We start from the raw sequence: 17,027 nt of genomic DNA on the forward strand, positions 1-17,027 counted from the left end.
TTTGGTCTAATTCTCTGTTCGCATTCCTCCATTTAAGCCTCTTGTCTCGTCCCAACGGACGTGTTTTTATTTAACGGTCTCCTCGTCCTATTTACTGGTTCTGCAGTTTGCTTTGTTGTTTTGACATCCTTTTTTGAGAAGTCCCCTTTGTTTTTATATTGTATCTTTCTCTCTGTCTTCATTCATCAATTTTAGCCACCCTCTCATAGTGTCTTCCCCTTAGTCGTACGGTACTCTATACTTATCACTCCAGCAATTCCCGTTATTGTGCCGCCCTATATCGAACAACCCTTACGTATCTATCTTTCATCCCTTTGTCCTCTAATTTCCCCGTCCTCGACATCATCTTAAATTGTAAGTCTCCATTCTGAATCTTTCGGTCCTTTTCTTCCGTGCCTTCCTTTCTACTGCTACTACCAATACTGCCTTGCAAGGATTACGTGTGATGACGACTGTATAGTCTTCTTCCCACGCTTTTGGGGATGACAACCCTATGTTGTTAGGGGCCCCTGGGGGACGTAGTTTGTATTACAGTTTTCAAAACCAAACCCTATTTTGTATTAATGGGGAGGTGGATGATAGCATTAATTAACAGTACACCTATTGACAATATTTCAAGAATTTCAGCATCCTTTAGTATTCTTTGAGGCGTAATCAACTTGTTCAAAACTTCGTAAGCATATCCTCAATAACCAGATGCATGGGCTTCCTGAGAGCGTAGAGCACCCTACAATTGCTTACAATTTTTTATTTCTCAATGTGAGGCTTTTACTTTGAATCTTGTCATCGGCTCACTCTTTAATATTTATTGACAATTACCTGATATCCATCAAGTCATATTTTCCCAATCGTATTCCAATTAACCAATATCTATTTCCACCTCGGGTGAACTTCTATCGCCAGATTTCGTAATTTTTCAGTACATTCGAGGAATCAAACGCACGTATCCATAAAACTTATTAATTCTTCAGCTATTTCAATTTAGGTATTTGTAGATAGTTTTTTTAAAACAATTATTTTACTATTCTATAACTATTTTATTACTATATTACATTCAGAATTTTCCACAAAATATCAGCCGGGAGATTTCAATGGCAATATATCGCAAAGTAATGGAATGGAAAAATGAAATTCCCTATCCATCCAAGCAGGGCAAGTTTAAAGCAATAATCTCTCTCTGAACGAAATAATATACAATTATATCGATAACTTCACTAGTAGTTTTATTTATTGAAAAGTTAACGCTGCATTCAAACGATTTATATTATCCAGCGATTATATTTTTTATTTGGCCAAACCATATCGCTTCCTCAAGTGTGTATTTTAAATGTGTCGCTTCTTGCTTTCCTTGTATATCATTCTTCAATATTCATGCATTTGCTACAAAGCGTCGAGCATAGATTTAACGTCTAAAAACCTATGTAAATATTTTAAAATGCATAAATTATTATAATTATAATCCTATAGCGATCCAATCAATAATGGGTCACTATTAAATTTCATCATTTCACCGGAAAAGTGTGAGGTTACACAGAAAACTTTACTATTATAAAGCTACGATAAAAATTAAACACTTATCATAAAACCGATCAATTACATCAAATGGCAATAACTCTGGATGTCTAGTTTCTAAACTTTTGAAATCCATAACCTTAAATGAAAAACATCTCACAGAATCTGTATCTGGATATAATGCGGTATTTTATCTATCCTCCAATTAATGATTCACACAACTGCCATCGAACATTTAAAATTTTATAATGAATATCTAAAGCCATTAATTCTTTGTCAAGAATAAAAATATATCATCATCAAAGAAGAAAAATTTTTGAACAAGACTCAAATAAAGTACTTGTGCCAAAGTTCATCAATAAGGCGTTTCAAATAAGTTGCGATTCGAACAAAGTGAATTTGAAAAAGAGTCGGACTTTCTTTGATGTACATTAAAAATGGCGCTCGATAACGGCGTATGGATGTCATATACATACTCACGATGAAGAATATTAGCACAGCGGTCTAATGTTTGATTTTGATTAGCAATGCAGCAAAAAGCAATTGAGCAAATGTGCAATATGTGAAATCTAATCTAAACAAAATTCAGCCTAACGCAAAAATAAATCCTCCAACACATCGCATTGCAACTGAACATTGATAATTCATTGGTTCCTTTATTTAACTTACTTAATGCCAAATTTGGATGAAAATTCGCGACAATCGTCTTAAAAATGCGATGCGTGCCCAAATAGGTGACTTTTTAGCACACATTTCAAACGGAAGTGATATACTAGGCTTAATAACTCACGAGCCGAATAACCCACGTTCTTGGTGATCAAAAGCTGCGGCCACCCTATAGAGTCGAATGGTACCTGTATGAACGCATTCCAAAGCAACTGAGAACCGCGGACGATAGGAGGCTTTAAGAAATCATCCTCACGAGAGGAGAGGCATTCTGGACGACGACGGAGCTGTTTCGAGTCACGCCTTTGCCGTTGGGATCGGGGGCAGTCGGAGAAGGCGGCGGAGGGGGTGATGACCAGATGAGGAAGTGATGCGGGACGTGCCACGAAAACAAAATTCGGTCCAAATGGGCGAGGGATGAATGAGATTCCCGAAAGAAGGCGAGAAGGAGACAGTCGCACCTCCCTCCCCTCAGCTGGTATTACACCGTGACCAGGTCAATCAGACGCACTTTAAGGTCTCTCACGTAGAACATGGCTACCCACCACTTTATTCCACACGGAATGGACCCAGGGGACTCGGATTTCGCCCCGGCCGAGAGAGGCTACCATGGCACACGCCACGGTGCCACGAAAAAAAGCCATTCCAATCAGTGACCTGGTGCACTGACTGTGCCAATCTAAAAATGTATTCTCTCTATTGCTAAGCACAATCGTGTATCTATGAAAAGGTTTTGGGTGATATTGGGACTACAAAACAGCCCTATCAGGCAATCAGTCTTCTAGTTGCTTAACCTCGTAATAAATTCAGGATCAAAACATTTATACCTTTCATCATATATAAAAAAAATGAATTATAGCAATGAGAACAATCAGAAACAGCTGCTTAGAAGTTTTACTTTCATTGAGGGAAAGCGTGAGTACTAAGGCAAAACCCTATAAAAGTGGTCAATACACACATGCCCAGGAGATTAAAGGCATGAAAACCTATGTATTGATTTAGCTTTCTGAGATTTAGTTTGTAGAGCAACATGGAATATTGTAAATCATTGCGTTAAATTGCGGATTTTTAATTTTCATGTGCTCTTTTATAGCGTAAGAAGGAACTCAATGTAGGGAAAAAAACTAAAAGTAAGTAACAATTGTGTTCCTAATACTCAATACCAAAAACTGTCCTTGGGAGCTAATTAGTGCTAATTCTTAAAATTTTCGTCTACATCTACATCTACTTAATACCCCGCAAGCCACCGCAAGGGCGTGTGGCGGGGGGTGCTAGGACACCACCCGTAATTTAGAAAAGAAAAAGAAAAAAAAACCGCATGCAAGAACCACAAAATCATATATCCACAAAAAAAACGAAAATACGAAATAACGACAAAATCATATATAAAAAAAACATGTCATACATTCATGCATGAACACTTACACCCCACACACATGCAAACACTCAAACTACCAACTAACAAACACATGCACCTGAAAGTATACCTAACATCTCTATAGTGTTTAATTTTGTTCCGACTTGTAAATTCAACGTTTTTAATATTTCTAAAGTGACTTCGGTTTCTTGCTATTATGATTTCTGATTGTTCGGGGAAAGAATAAGTATTTGTACCTATCTGTCTTGGAATCTATCTCCCTTAGTTTATCTTTGTGGTCTGATCTACCTAAGTAGTGTGGGGCCATTATAATTCCTTCAGTGTCATCGTTAAACTCGTTTGTTCTGAACCTTTCTAAAAGTCTAAGCCTCGCTTGTTCTCTCCGCACTTCAAGTGGTTCCCAGCCTAAATCCCCTAAGAGACCTGTCACACTTGTGTTTTTATCATAACAAATTTTAACGAATCTAGCGGATTTTCTCTGGACTTTATCTAATTCTTTTTGCCAAATTTTCTCCCACGGATCCCAAATACTTGCGGCATATTCCAAATGAGGTCTAACTAGAGCAAAATAACACCTCTCTTTAACTTTTTCATTACATTTCCCCACCACCCGTTATTCAGAAGTTCCACTTCGTCGATGAAGAGTAGAACTGATGAACGCTCCCAAAATCAGACTGCACAGACAAAGAGGAGCACATTATTCATCCCGATGAATTCATTTAATAAAGAAAAAAGCCTTTTATTGTAACCTTCGTGAGTGGTTGTTTTATTCAATTTCTAATGCATGTAAATATATTTTTTAATTCTCATTATACTAGTTTTATACGGATTATATTCATATCTCTCTTAAAATTTGTAAGACTCAAAGGGAATTTATCTACCAACATAATGAAAACGGGAATCATTCAAACGAGGCTATGAGGACCAAATGAATTCTTTAAGACAGGCAGAGAGAACGAATGTCACAGATATTTCAAGGCGGAATCCCATTCTCTGAAGCGATCACTAGGCAGTAGATTTGGCTCATGCAATTCTTTTGCACAGCGTCAGATAAGGCTAGGCATGTAGGAAAAAGAGTGTATCATAACCTGAAAAGGGTAAAAGAAAGGTTGTTTATAAGGGTTTATGCATTACATTGGTCGCTTGGATCATATTTTCGAAATTCGGGAAATAGATGCCAGAACTAGCAGGCTTAAGGACTCCTTCCCACGGACAATACGGGATAGCAACTGCAGGGTTATAGATAGCAGAAGTTCCACTTGCCACCCTCAGCGTCTATAGAATAGTTAGTTCTACTCAATTGCATGCACTTTCACTAACCTCGTGTGTTTTGTTGCCAAAACTCTTTCCTTCCGCATGACCTCATTAGAATGCATTTAAATAATGTAGTGCTCTTTACAGCATTGTATGTTTTGCCTTTTATCTTTTGAATATTCCCCGTCCATCCCTTGTTACTCTCCGTGGGGGGACCCCCCTTCTACCTGCTGCGTTGGGTCACATTTCCTACCTGTTTCATTGGAGAGGAGACCGTTTTATGTTGCATGTCCATTCGGTAGTGGAATTTCGCCTCCCTACTTTTCAAATTGCACGTTATTGGAGACATTTCTTACTGCATCCAAAGGTACCATTATTTGTTAGATGATAGTATATGTATTTACAGAAGTGTCGAATGAAACTTATGTCCCCACGTTCACATGCTAACGAATCAAAGTAGGTGTAATAGCAACGCTTTCTTTTCAGGCCCTAAGTGCCACGGAGCACTTTGCGGTGATAATGGCACTGCAGGAAAACGTAAGGCCGTAGTAGCTTTAGTGGGTGTTAGTAAATTTACATGAGAAATGCTTTGTTTCCACCTTTCCGTGATCGTTCAGCATTAAAAGGCTAGGCAAATGAGTCAAACGACGTTCGGGCAACTCAATCCTTTGGAGCAATTCCAACCGTCCAACCACCAGGGGGCCGCTTCGATTCCTCCCTTCACATGCGCGTCGCCTATTTTTCGTCTCCGAGAAGACTCCGCCGTCTTCCCTCGTCCTCCCTCCAAAAAAAGGGAAAGAATCCCCGGGTCGAGTCAACATCTAACATCCCTTCCTCTCTTCCTTCCTGCACCCCCTTGCACGCTCCGTCATCACTCAAGAGGAAGGAAATGCCCTGCTGTGCCCGGTCACGTCCGAATCGAAAGGTGCACACGTGAGCTCAAGGAACGCCCCATTCTTCTACTTTCCGGCGTGGATTACGCGAAACGGGTTTGAAATGGATGGGAGCGGTTGTTTTGCGAGAGGGATGGAATGGTGTACCGAGTGTCCCATGCCGCGTTTTGGGTTGGAGAGCCGCGGGAAAAGGACCGCGAGTCTGGGTTAATATGAACATATGAAGATCGCCAAGAAAGCGTGTGTATTGCACGGGTCGAGGAGAGATAGATAGATAGTCTTTATTTGGGCGAAATTGAGACCAAATGGTCCCTTCTTCAGGAGAGAGGGAGATATGGCGCGAGAGGAGGACCATCGGCTACATTATATCTAGATCCCCTCCCGCTATAAAATCTCCAATGATACATCTACATAATACCCCGCAAGCCGCCGCAAGGGCGTGTGGCGGGGGGTGTTAGGTCACCAACCGTAAAAACGAAAAATACCACATGCAAAAAACAACACGGAAAATTACACCCCAGCAGCGCACACACTCATGCAAAAAAAAAATGATAGTTCAAATCGACGCCATATTTTGTGCTATTTGCAGAACTTCCCAGTATCACCGCCCGCATTCTCTCCATTTCAAAACTCGGCCATTCTCTCCGTATTTCTCCCTTCCTCCATTCCACTTTCATTCCTCCTCCTTTGGTTAATTCAATTTCACAAGCTTACGGTACACACATTGCTCACGACCGAGCTTACGTCAACCTGATATTACTATTTGTTGTCAGCTGAAAGAAGTACGAGTAATTCAGAGCACCCAGTCAGATTGCTATAATGTTTAGTGATGCTAGAAGTAGGAGCCAGGTGTCCTCGATGTTGCTTGAACGCCTTGGATTGAGCCTTTGAATCTCGGTCCTCCTTTTACAAGTTCATGTTATTTACCTTTCATTTCACTCATCAAGTTCTGCTTGAAAATTTTCCTTACATTCCTCATACATCCGCTGAAGATTTGGACCAATGGCTTTTCGCATCCTACTGTTTGCCATATGCATCCACTGCCACCATCCTTCATGAGTATAACAAATAAACACATCACATTTAAATCCAAAAAGGGTAAATCAGTGAGATAGATTCTCGTTAATTTCCTCAATAAAGGTTATAACTAGACAACAAAGGGTAGTCTCACTAGTTGGGACGCCTTTGCAGCCGCCTCAATGAGAAACTGCGCAGACTACTTTTCGATTGGCTCATACCCCCGATCCATCTGGTGAGCCAACCAGGAGTGATGCCATTGCTCCCACCAGCATAGCTCTGAAGGTCAATGGAATGCTAAAGCCCATGTCAAAGGTGTTGGCATATATTATATATATTATTAGGTAATCTACCGGTTAAGGTAGGTTTTTGGATGGACATAATTACTAATTAAATAATTTTTGACCCCTAGCAAAACACAACATCCTAATTTACATCAGGCCCCTCTTCAGCTCTGAGTACTTTCTTCCTCCTTTCATCCCGTCCAACATCCCTATCCTGTTCCTTCCCTTTCCTCTTTTGCCCAACATTCCCCACTCTATCACAGTCTTCAACATCCCACTGCCGGTCAATACCCCCTTCAGCCACTTTTCCTGCCTCCATAGGATTTCTCCCAAAAAACCCCTCTCTTCGCCCACCATACCAAGTACTTCCTCATTTGTTTTCTTCTCTGTCCATTTCACCTTCTCCATTCTTCTCCACACCCACATTTCAAAAGCCTCCAATGTACGTCTATCCCCCTGCTTCAATGGCCACGTTTCCGCACCGTACATAGGTACGCTCAATATGAAAGTTTTTACGAGTCTTTTCTTTATATCCTTACTCAACGTCCCTGTCATCAACTCCCTCCTCCTTGTGAAAGCCTCTTTGCCCAGCGCAATTCTTCTCCTTACGTCCCTACTACTTTGACCGTGTTGGTCCAAAACACTACCGAGATACGTAAACTGTTCTACCTGCTCTTGTTTTTGCCCTCCTATTTTATATATATATATATATATATATATATATATATATATACATATATGCTTTCATAGACGTAACACGGAAGTGCCGAATAGTACAAAACACAGTAAAACATAATATAGAAACACAAAAAAAGAGAACACTCACACGTATTTTCTTGATATTTCGACGGAAGCAATCCGTCTTCCTCTGAAGATATAGAAGTAATGACTGCTGGAATTGTTGAGGTGAGGGGTGCGAGAGAAAGGGAAGGGGGCCAGGGGAAGGGGAGAACGGGAGGCGAAGGAGGGGTGAAAGGAATGGTTGGGGAGAGGAAAGGGAGAGGGAAGGGGTGGAAGTAACAATTTTAGGCCACTCCCATCAGTGAACGACATTGAGGCCCGGATGCTGATAGGCATCCGGGCCTCCTAAAATTGTTAAAACACTATTGAGGAAGGTAACTGGAAACAACCTCACTTATCATTCCCAAGATTAATATGATGGATAATACTGAGAATATGAGTCCTGGAAACAACGGGGCTCGGCCAAATCGGCCGTGTGTCATGCTCGGCAGCGGGGGAGGCAAGGCTTCCGCGGTCGTCATCCCACGAAACCAGCAGCGGCAGGACAGAAGACGCTAAAGACGAAGAGATATTTCGTTAGAATAGGAACTTAGAATGCTTAGACGATGTTGAGGACAGGAAAATTATAGAATATTAAGCGAGGAATGGAAATGGGAAGTATAGATATTTTACGTCTATGTGATGTGAGATGAAAGGATAGCGGGGATTACTGGAGTGATAATTATAGAATAATATACTGCGGCGGGGACGAAAGCCAACGAGAAACTGCCATAATATTAAATAAAGAGGTGCTCAGAAGCGTAGACAAGATAGAACAAGCAACGGATAGAATATTACTAGCAGAGATAAAAGCAGAATCGACGAACATGATCATTGTACAGGTATACATGCCACCGAGCAACCACATGGAGGAAGATATTATATATATACAGGTATATATATCTACATCTACATCTACTTAATACCCCCCAAGCCGCCACAAGGGCGTGTGGCGGGGGGTGTTAGGACACCACCCGTAATTTAGAAAGGAAAAAAAACCGCATGCAAGAACCACAAAATCATGTATCCACAAAAAAAAACATGCCATTCATTCATGCAAGAACACTTACACCCCACACACATGCAAACACTCAATCTACATCTTACATACACATGCACCTGAAAGTATACCTACAGCTTTGCAGTGTTTAACTTTGCTCCGACTAGTAAATTCAGTGTTTTCAATATTTCTAAAGTTACTTCGGTTTCTTACTATTGTGATTTCTGATTGTTCGGGGAAAGAATGAGTATTTGTACCTATCTGTCCTGGAATCTATCTCCCTTAGTTTATCTTTGTAGTCTGATCTACCTAAGTAGTGTGGGGCCATTATAATTCCTTCAGTGTCATAGTTTAACTCGTTTGTTCTGAACCTTTCTAAATGTCTAAGCCTGGCTTGTTCTCTCCGTACTTCAAGTGGTTCCCAGCCTAAATCCCCTAAGAGACCTGTCACACTTGTGTTCTTATCATAACAATTTTTAACGAATATATATACCTGTATATATATATATCTAGGATCGATAGGATATACGATAAGTTAGAGAGAATAATAGCGTGTGTTCCTGCAGGGACACATTTGATAGATATGAGGGTTTGGAAGCGTCGGTAGGCGAAGAAAAAGATGGTGATGAGGAGGGGGACTACGGTCAAGGCACGAGGAATGTCCTTGGGGAGAAAAAAATTGCGTTCTGCAGGAGGCAGGGGTTAATTATCACCAACACTCGGTTTAGACACCACAAAAGTCGTAGTTATGCATGAAAAATGCCAAGTGAAAGGTATCAGTTAGATTATATTCTGGTCAGGCACAGGTTAGGGACAGTGTGATCAATTCCCACAGCTTCCCGGGAGCGGATGCGGATGCGGACTCTGACCAAAAATTAGACATAGTTGTTTAAAAATGAAGCGTACGTTTCAAAAAGATAAGACAGGGGCGGTGGGTTAGGAAATGGAATGTAGAAGCATTTAATAGATTGACAAGGAGGGAGTACCAGCAATCTGAAGAGAAAACTATGGATGAGGGTAAAGAGCTGAGTACTATCGAAGAAAAAAGGGATTGTATCAAGAAAGGGATATCGAAAGCCGCAAAAGACACTATTGGAACCATTAACGTAAAAAGGACAAGGAAACCGTGGATCTTGGATGATATGATTTCAAAGCTGGATGAGAGAAGAAAATTGAAGAATGTAAACACACAGTTAGGCAGGAGGAAGTATAAAGAGTTAAACAATAACTTGAGAGGGGTAACGAATAAATCAAAAGAAGCATGGTGGAAAACGTAGTGCGAGGATATAAAAACTTTACAGATGAAGCTGATAGTACGAATTAGCCCATAAGCCCACTTCCTACCACATTTTCCAAAAAGATTTCAGTGGTTTCGCAGGAATGTTATCCACCCCCACGGCCTTATTTAACTTCATCTTCCTTAATGCCCTTCTTACCTCATCGTCGAGAATCCCTGGACATAACCTATCTTTCTCTACGTCAAGTTCCTTTTCTATGTCTAACTTTGTTGGTCTAAGTCCTTTACTGTACAGTTCTTCTATATATTCCTTCCATCTGTCTTGGATCATTCCTGTGTCAACTATTATCTTACCCGCCTTATCTCTAACTGTTAGCATAGATCTTCAATTCTTACTTCCCGATTAAGATTTAACTTTGCCGTACAGCGCATCAATTTTACCCTTCCTCTGCAAGCGTTCCATATCCTCACACTGCAGCTTCCACCATGCTTCACTTGCCCTATTTGTTGCCCGCCTAAAATTATTGTTTAACTCTTTGTACTTCATTTTACCTATATCTGTATTTACATTCTTCCATTTTCTCCTCTCATCCATCTTTGTAGTCATCTCATCCGTAATCCATGGTTATCGAGTCCTTTTCGCGTTAACGGTTCCAATTGTGTCTTTTGCGGCTTTCGATAACCCTTTCTTGATACTTTCCAATTTTTCTTCGACAGTACTTAGCTCTTTACCATCCTCCATGATTTCCTCTACCGCCTGTTGGTACTCTTTCCTTTTCAATCCATTTAATGCTTCTACGTTCCATTTCCTAAAACGCCGCACCTGCCTTATCTTTTTGAAACGGATTCTATATTTCATATCAACTAAATTGTGGTCAGAGTCCGCATCCGCTTCAGGGAAGCTATGCGAATTTGTCACACTGTTCCTAAACCTGTGTCTAACCAGAATATAATCTAGCTGATACCTCTCTGAGTCGCCTGGCATTTTCCATGTATACCGGCTTCTTTTGTGGTGTTCAAACCAAGTGTTGGTGATGACTAACCCTTATCTCCTGCAGGACTCAACTGCTACCTCCCCGCCGTCACTCCTCGTGCCTAAACCGTAGTCCTCACCTCATCACCATCTTTTCCTCCACCTACCGTCACATTCAATTCCCCATCACTATTAAATGTTTCCCTGCAGGAACACACGCGATCATGTCCTCTAACTGATCGTATATCCTATCGACCTCTTCCTTCGTATGGTTACTCGGTGGCCTGTATACCTGAATAATTACCAAGTTCGTCGGTTCTGCTTTAATCTCTTCTAGTATTAATCTATCCATTACCTGTTCTATGATGACTACGCTTCTTCCTACTTCTTTATTCAATACTATGGCAACCCCTCGTTGGCTCTCGTCATCGCCGCTGTATATTATTCTATAATTATTACTCCAGTAATCCCCGCTATCCTTCCATCTCACCTCGCATAGACCTAAAATATCTATTTTTCCCCATTCCATCTCTCGCTTAATATTCTCCAATTTCCCTGTCCTCATCATTGTCCTAACATTCAACGTTCCTATTCTAACTAATTTCGTCTTATTTTCCGGCGTCTTCTGTCCTGTTTCTGTCGGATTTCTCTTGCAAGGGTTTGGTGGGATGACGACCGCGGAAGCCTTGCCTCCCCCGCTGACTGGTACGACACACGGCCGATTTGGCCGAGCCCCGTATTTGCCAGGACTCAAAATCTCTGTTTTGTCCATCATTTAAATTTAGGGAATGATAATTGAGGTGGTTTACCGTTGCCTTCCTCAATAGTGTTTTTAATGTGACCCCATCACTTACTGGTTGCCCCATTGGGGTCAGACGCCATTGCAGCCACCTCACTGAGGAACAGACGCTGCGTGGACTAAATTACGTCTGGCTCCTAACCTAGGCGGAGAGTATGAGCACTCTCGAGAGCAATTAAACCTGGGACGGCGCATTTGATCGCAAAGTTAGGCAAAGAAAACACGTAAAAGGAAACTCAAATTTAAGATAATTGAGCTTTTGGCTTTCTCTGAGTGGCTTTCTCGTTGGGTCAGAGTGGAAGTTTTCGGGCGGAGGAATATGAGGGATGTGGCGAGGGGTAGCATGGGTTGTGCTAGGAATGGTGGTAGGAAAGTGGTAAGGATATGCTGGTGACGGTTCAGACCAGGAAATTCAAACGATTGGAATGGTAAATGCACGCGGTTCTCACCTTTGTATAGTTGCTGAATTGGGGATGGATTCTTGGATGATTAAAGAGGAACACAATGAACAATCACCGTTACGTCCGTAATTCTGCGCCACTTTCTTCTCTTCCTCTCCCTTTGCCCGCGAATTCCCACAATCTTTTCTTTGATCAATGAGTAAGGTGGAGAGAGACAACAAGTTCCCCGAGCAGATGCCTTAGGGGGAGAAGTATAGGTACCAATTGGGGGTCTCTCTCCTGCCTCCCTCCTTTACTCTTCTAAAGGAGCTACGTAACCAACTATTACACTCCCCTTTCTAAAATATCTCAGTGAAGAACCCCTCGTTTTGGTTTAGTCCTTCCTCAAAGGAATTCTTTCAGTTATCACTTCTCCCTTTTCGTTTCACCTGCTCCTCTCTTCTTATGAGGAAGAATAGGGCTAAAGGCCCCTTAAACCCTCTTATCCCAACATTTATTTATCGCAAGGCCATTTGAACGATGGTGACGACAATGTCTGAATCTGATTCGATGGAACGACGCTGTCTGAACATCATTAACTGAACCTCCTAGAGGATTGCAGGGCGGAGATTTCTCGTTAGCTCCCCGCTTCTCCTATTTGGCCTCTTCTATGACCTCCGGTGTAGACCAATTCTGTTAAATTGGAGGTATTTTACTCGAAACGAACAATGGCCAAACAGTCAGGAAAAAGACAGCGATTCACGCATCCCTTACATCAGTTGTAAAATTTTAAAATTAAAGCTCATTAGATTTCGTCCTACGCGGCCTATTAAGGCCTGCATAAGATTTCGTCCTATTAAGGCCTGCATTAAACACTCAACAGATATCTACATCTACATCTACTTAATACCCCGCAAGCCGCCGCAAGGGCGTGTGGCGGGGTGTGTTAGGACACCACCCGTAATTTAGAAAAGAAAAAAAAACCGCATGCAATAACCACAAAATCATACATCCACAAAAAACATGGCATACATTCATGCATAAACACTTACACCCCACACACACGCAAACACTCAAACTACATCTTACATACACATGCACCTGAAAGTATACCTAACAGCTTTGCAGTGTTTCACTTTGCTCCGACTGGTAAATTCAATGTTTTCAATATTTCTAAAGTGACTTCGGTTTCTTACTATTATGATTTCTGATAGTTCGGGGAGAGAATGAGTATTTGTACCGATCTGTCCTGGAATCTATCTCCCTTAGTTTATCTTTGTGGTCTGATCTACCTAAGTAGTGTGGGGTCATTATAATTCCTTCAGTGTCATAGTTAAACTCTTTTGTTCTGAACCTTTCTAAAAATCTAAGCCTCGCTTGTTCTCTCCGCACTTCAAGTGGTTCCCAGCCTAAATCCGCTAAGAGATCTGTCACACTTGTGTTCTTATCATAATGTAATAATATCTGACCTGATTATGTCACTTTTGCGACGAAAAAAGTCGTGTTTTCAAAATTCTTTAGAAAGACAACAATTTTTTTTCTGAAATTTCATGATCACGGGTTTCCACGAAGATGTTCCTGAAACTATCTAACTCAAAATGTACATCTTTTACTCAATCCCCGGCCTCGTCAGCGTTGAATTTCTATTCTTCCTAAAGAGAAGAGGCTCGCTGTACCGTGACAAAAGCGACAAATTGTAGATATTAAATCAAGCCTGATGAAGTTTCCCTCAGACGTCAGTCACTGTGAGGAAAGGGAATTCGTAACTTTCGATATGCCTTGGCGTGGAAAAGCACAAGATATAAACACCAAAAGATTCAGACAATTTAAAAGCAGTTTGATTATGATGCCATGCGCCAATCTCCTCGTTTTTAGTGTATTAAAAGACCTTTCGTTATTAAGCGGATAAAATAATACTTTGTAATTCCACAGATTTATTTCACAAACACACGGCCCGGGTTTCGACGTACAACGTCATCTTCAGGTCCTGAAAATTACGTTGTACGTCGAAACCCGGGCCGTGTGTTTGTGAAATAAATCTGTGGAATTACAAAGTATTATTTTATCCGCTTAAGAATGAACCGATTCCATAAAATAACGCCTGAAACCATCGATTAGACCTTTCGTTATTTTGGAAATTTGTTCTTTCAGTTGCCAACTTCTGTAGAAAAAGGATTGCGATGAAGAAGATATTGGCATTCTACACTTTTAATAACCATAAATCACGCTCGTAAAGTGCTACCCGATTTTCCTTTGGAATATGTAATTTGAGAACTGTTTTTGCGAAAATCGCGTTCGCCGGGATTTGCGGGGAAGATGATCTCCACATCGGTGGTCCTCGTAAGACTGCTCTCGTTGGCAAGCAATGGTAGGGAAGACCATTCCTTTGATAGGAATCTACTTGTAAAAATTTCTTTAAGTAAGCAGCAATTCTGAGGTAACAACTAAGGTTTCGGAGGTATTCAGAGGTTCCACAGCGGTCGAGTTCTTGTGAACGAAGGCTTCCTCCAGTATACATGGTATCCTCGTGAAACCAAATACGCAAGCAATGAAAGATGAATTTTTGGCAGTGGTCTCCCATTCCCCCGGAATCCCTTCAATCAGACAGAGCCCTAATTGTCATCATACTTTCATAGAACTCGAAGGCTATCGACGAAAGATTTTTACTTCGAAAGGAATATTCTTTATTTTAAAATATTCCAAAAATAATATTAAACTTGTAGCATATTAAGTTGATGAAAATGTAAAATTATCAAAATGTTTCACCTAAAGCATGAAAGGACTGAACACTGCACAAATTAGATAATATTCTAGAAATTAGCATATTACCTCCGGATTTGTATAATATAACATAGCTGAGGCACACAAAAGACTAAAAGGCTATTTACATTAAAATTTAATATCGTAAGATGATGATTGAAATAAATTAAAAATCACGAAATTATGGAATAACGAAAAAAATGACTTATACTATCAGATATGTGATATTAGAATTGGTGGGCATTTGTAGCTGTATTGCAAAGTGAAAGTCATAGATATTCATTCGTTTGATCGGTATTTTTTTCAGTATTTCTTTATAAATAGCCGGCCTCGGTAGTGGCGGGGTAACGTCTTTGTCTACCAATCTAACGGTCGCGGTTTCGATTCCCGCCTAGGTGGGTTTTCTTCCACCTAGGGCTTGGGTGTGTATAATCCTCTCTATCTATTCACTGTTAATAGTCCGATGTAAAGGCCAAAAAGGGCTGTTTTCGGGCTAAGGCTAAATAAATAAATATGTAATGCATACCGCTATCTTTCAATGCAAGCATTAATGATCCCCGCCCGTCCGTCCTTTCTCCTCTCCGCACAGAGGCGAGGGCGGAGATCGTTGGCGCTCCAGACCTGCACCTCAAGAGCGGCAGCACCCTGCGGCTGTCTTGCGTCCTGCGCCAGAGCACCGAGCCACCCGTCTACGTCTTCTGGTACCACGACGACCGCATGATCAACTACGACCGCGAGCGCGGCGTCTCCGTGGAGGCTGAGCGCTTCGGCAGCGCCCTCGTGGTGCGGGAGGCGCGGAGGGTGGACTCGGGCAATTACACGTGCGTGCCGTCCAACGCGCGGCCCGCATCGGTCAACGTGCACGTGCTCAACGGTGAGATGGTGTCCGAATGCGCGGCAAGAGAGGGGGGCACTTTGCAAAATGAAAATTAGTTTCGCAATGACATTCCTATACCCATTCAAGATTTAAAATTACTTTAAATGTCTGGAAAAGAGATAGCCTCCGCAAAATTACTTTTGAATTACTAATTCATTAAAAATTTATACAATGAAATTAATCAAATTGAAAAATAGCATATTTGCCAAATGCCCAAAGCTGGATGCTCCAATTGTTGACATCTTCTCCCATAAGATACCCAATACGATATCCCGAAAAGTATTTTTGGCTATTCCAGGGCTGGACAAAGTCATCTGGAAACGAACTTGCTGTGGGTCCTGTTGTTGCATGGAAGGCAAGCGTTCTAACCACTAAACCCCTAAATTGACTGCTACTCATTTGATTGGCGATCGGCTCTACCCACAATACTCCTGATTAAATCCACATACGCCGCATTCAATGTATTCTTCGCCAATTCCCGTCCCTCTCTTTACTCCGCAGGAGAGAAGCCCGCGGCGATGCAGCACGGCAGCCGGAGCGGGTGTGGCCCTGGGCGGGGGCGCGGGGGCCCTACCCTGCTGGCCGCGATGGCCGCATTACCAGCCGCCACTGCCGCCTACCTGCTAACGTGGAGGTGCGCGGAGGTCCCCGGAGCAAGGGGGACGTCGGGTGGGGGCGGGAGGGAGGAGGGGCAGGATGGGGGCGGGACGGGGGAGGAGAGGAACGGGAGTGGGAGGCGGGATGGGGGGTTGGGTATACAGAGGGCACCCGGGGCGCCGAGGGGTCGAAGGCGCCGGAAGAGGCGTCCCCAAGCGTGAAGGCAACACATTCGGTTGACGCGAATGGCGACGGTCGAATGACTCCCGGTCGAATGGCGCGTCGGTTGAATGAATCCCAGTCGCTTGGGTGACGGACGCATGGGCCCTCAAAATGCCATGCCCAAGTGATGCACGCGAGATGCTTGGGTGTGGCACACATATTCAAGGACATACACCCGAAAGGCAACATAAATTTACTCATGAAACGAAGATTACCACGAATTTTTTTACCGTTCAAGGAGAGTGTTTCTCCACAAAGAAATCTTCGTCGCCAAATGAGAATTTTTAGAAAGACTTAGATAAAATATGCCGTATCAGGGCTCACATTACTCTTTGGGAATAGGCAACTGTGGGACAAAAAAAGAGGAATGTGATATTTTGTTGATGGCCTCCGATCGG

At 42.1% G+C, this 17,027-nt stretch overlaps 1 protein-coding gene across 1 annotated transcript in view; it reads left to right on the forward strand.

Annotated features, from left to right (window-relative positions):
- Positions 1–16,430, forward strand: part of LOC139694521 (interference hedgehog-like) — a gene marked incomplete at both ends in the record, with an annotated part of 209,620 nt that extends 193,190 nt beyond the window's left edge. Inside the window, 2 exons of the mRNA XM_071593070.1 lie at positions 15,523–15,807; positions 16,312–16,430. Of these exons, the coding sequence (XP_071449171.1) occupies positions 15,523–15,807; positions 16,312–16,430 (404 nt within the window). The remainder of the gene's footprint in view (positions 1–15,522; positions 15,808–16,311) is intronic.
- Positions 16,431–17,027: the final 597 nt, after the last annotated feature.

The sequence above is a fragment of the Hetaerina americana genome, unplaced genomic scaffold (genome assembly GCF_022747635.1).
Source record: "Hetaerina americana unplaced genomic scaffold, ioHetAmer1.1.p SCAF_1, whole genome shotgun sequence".
NCBI lineage: Eukaryota > Metazoa > Arthropoda > Insecta > Odonata > Calopterygidae > Hetaerina > Hetaerina americana.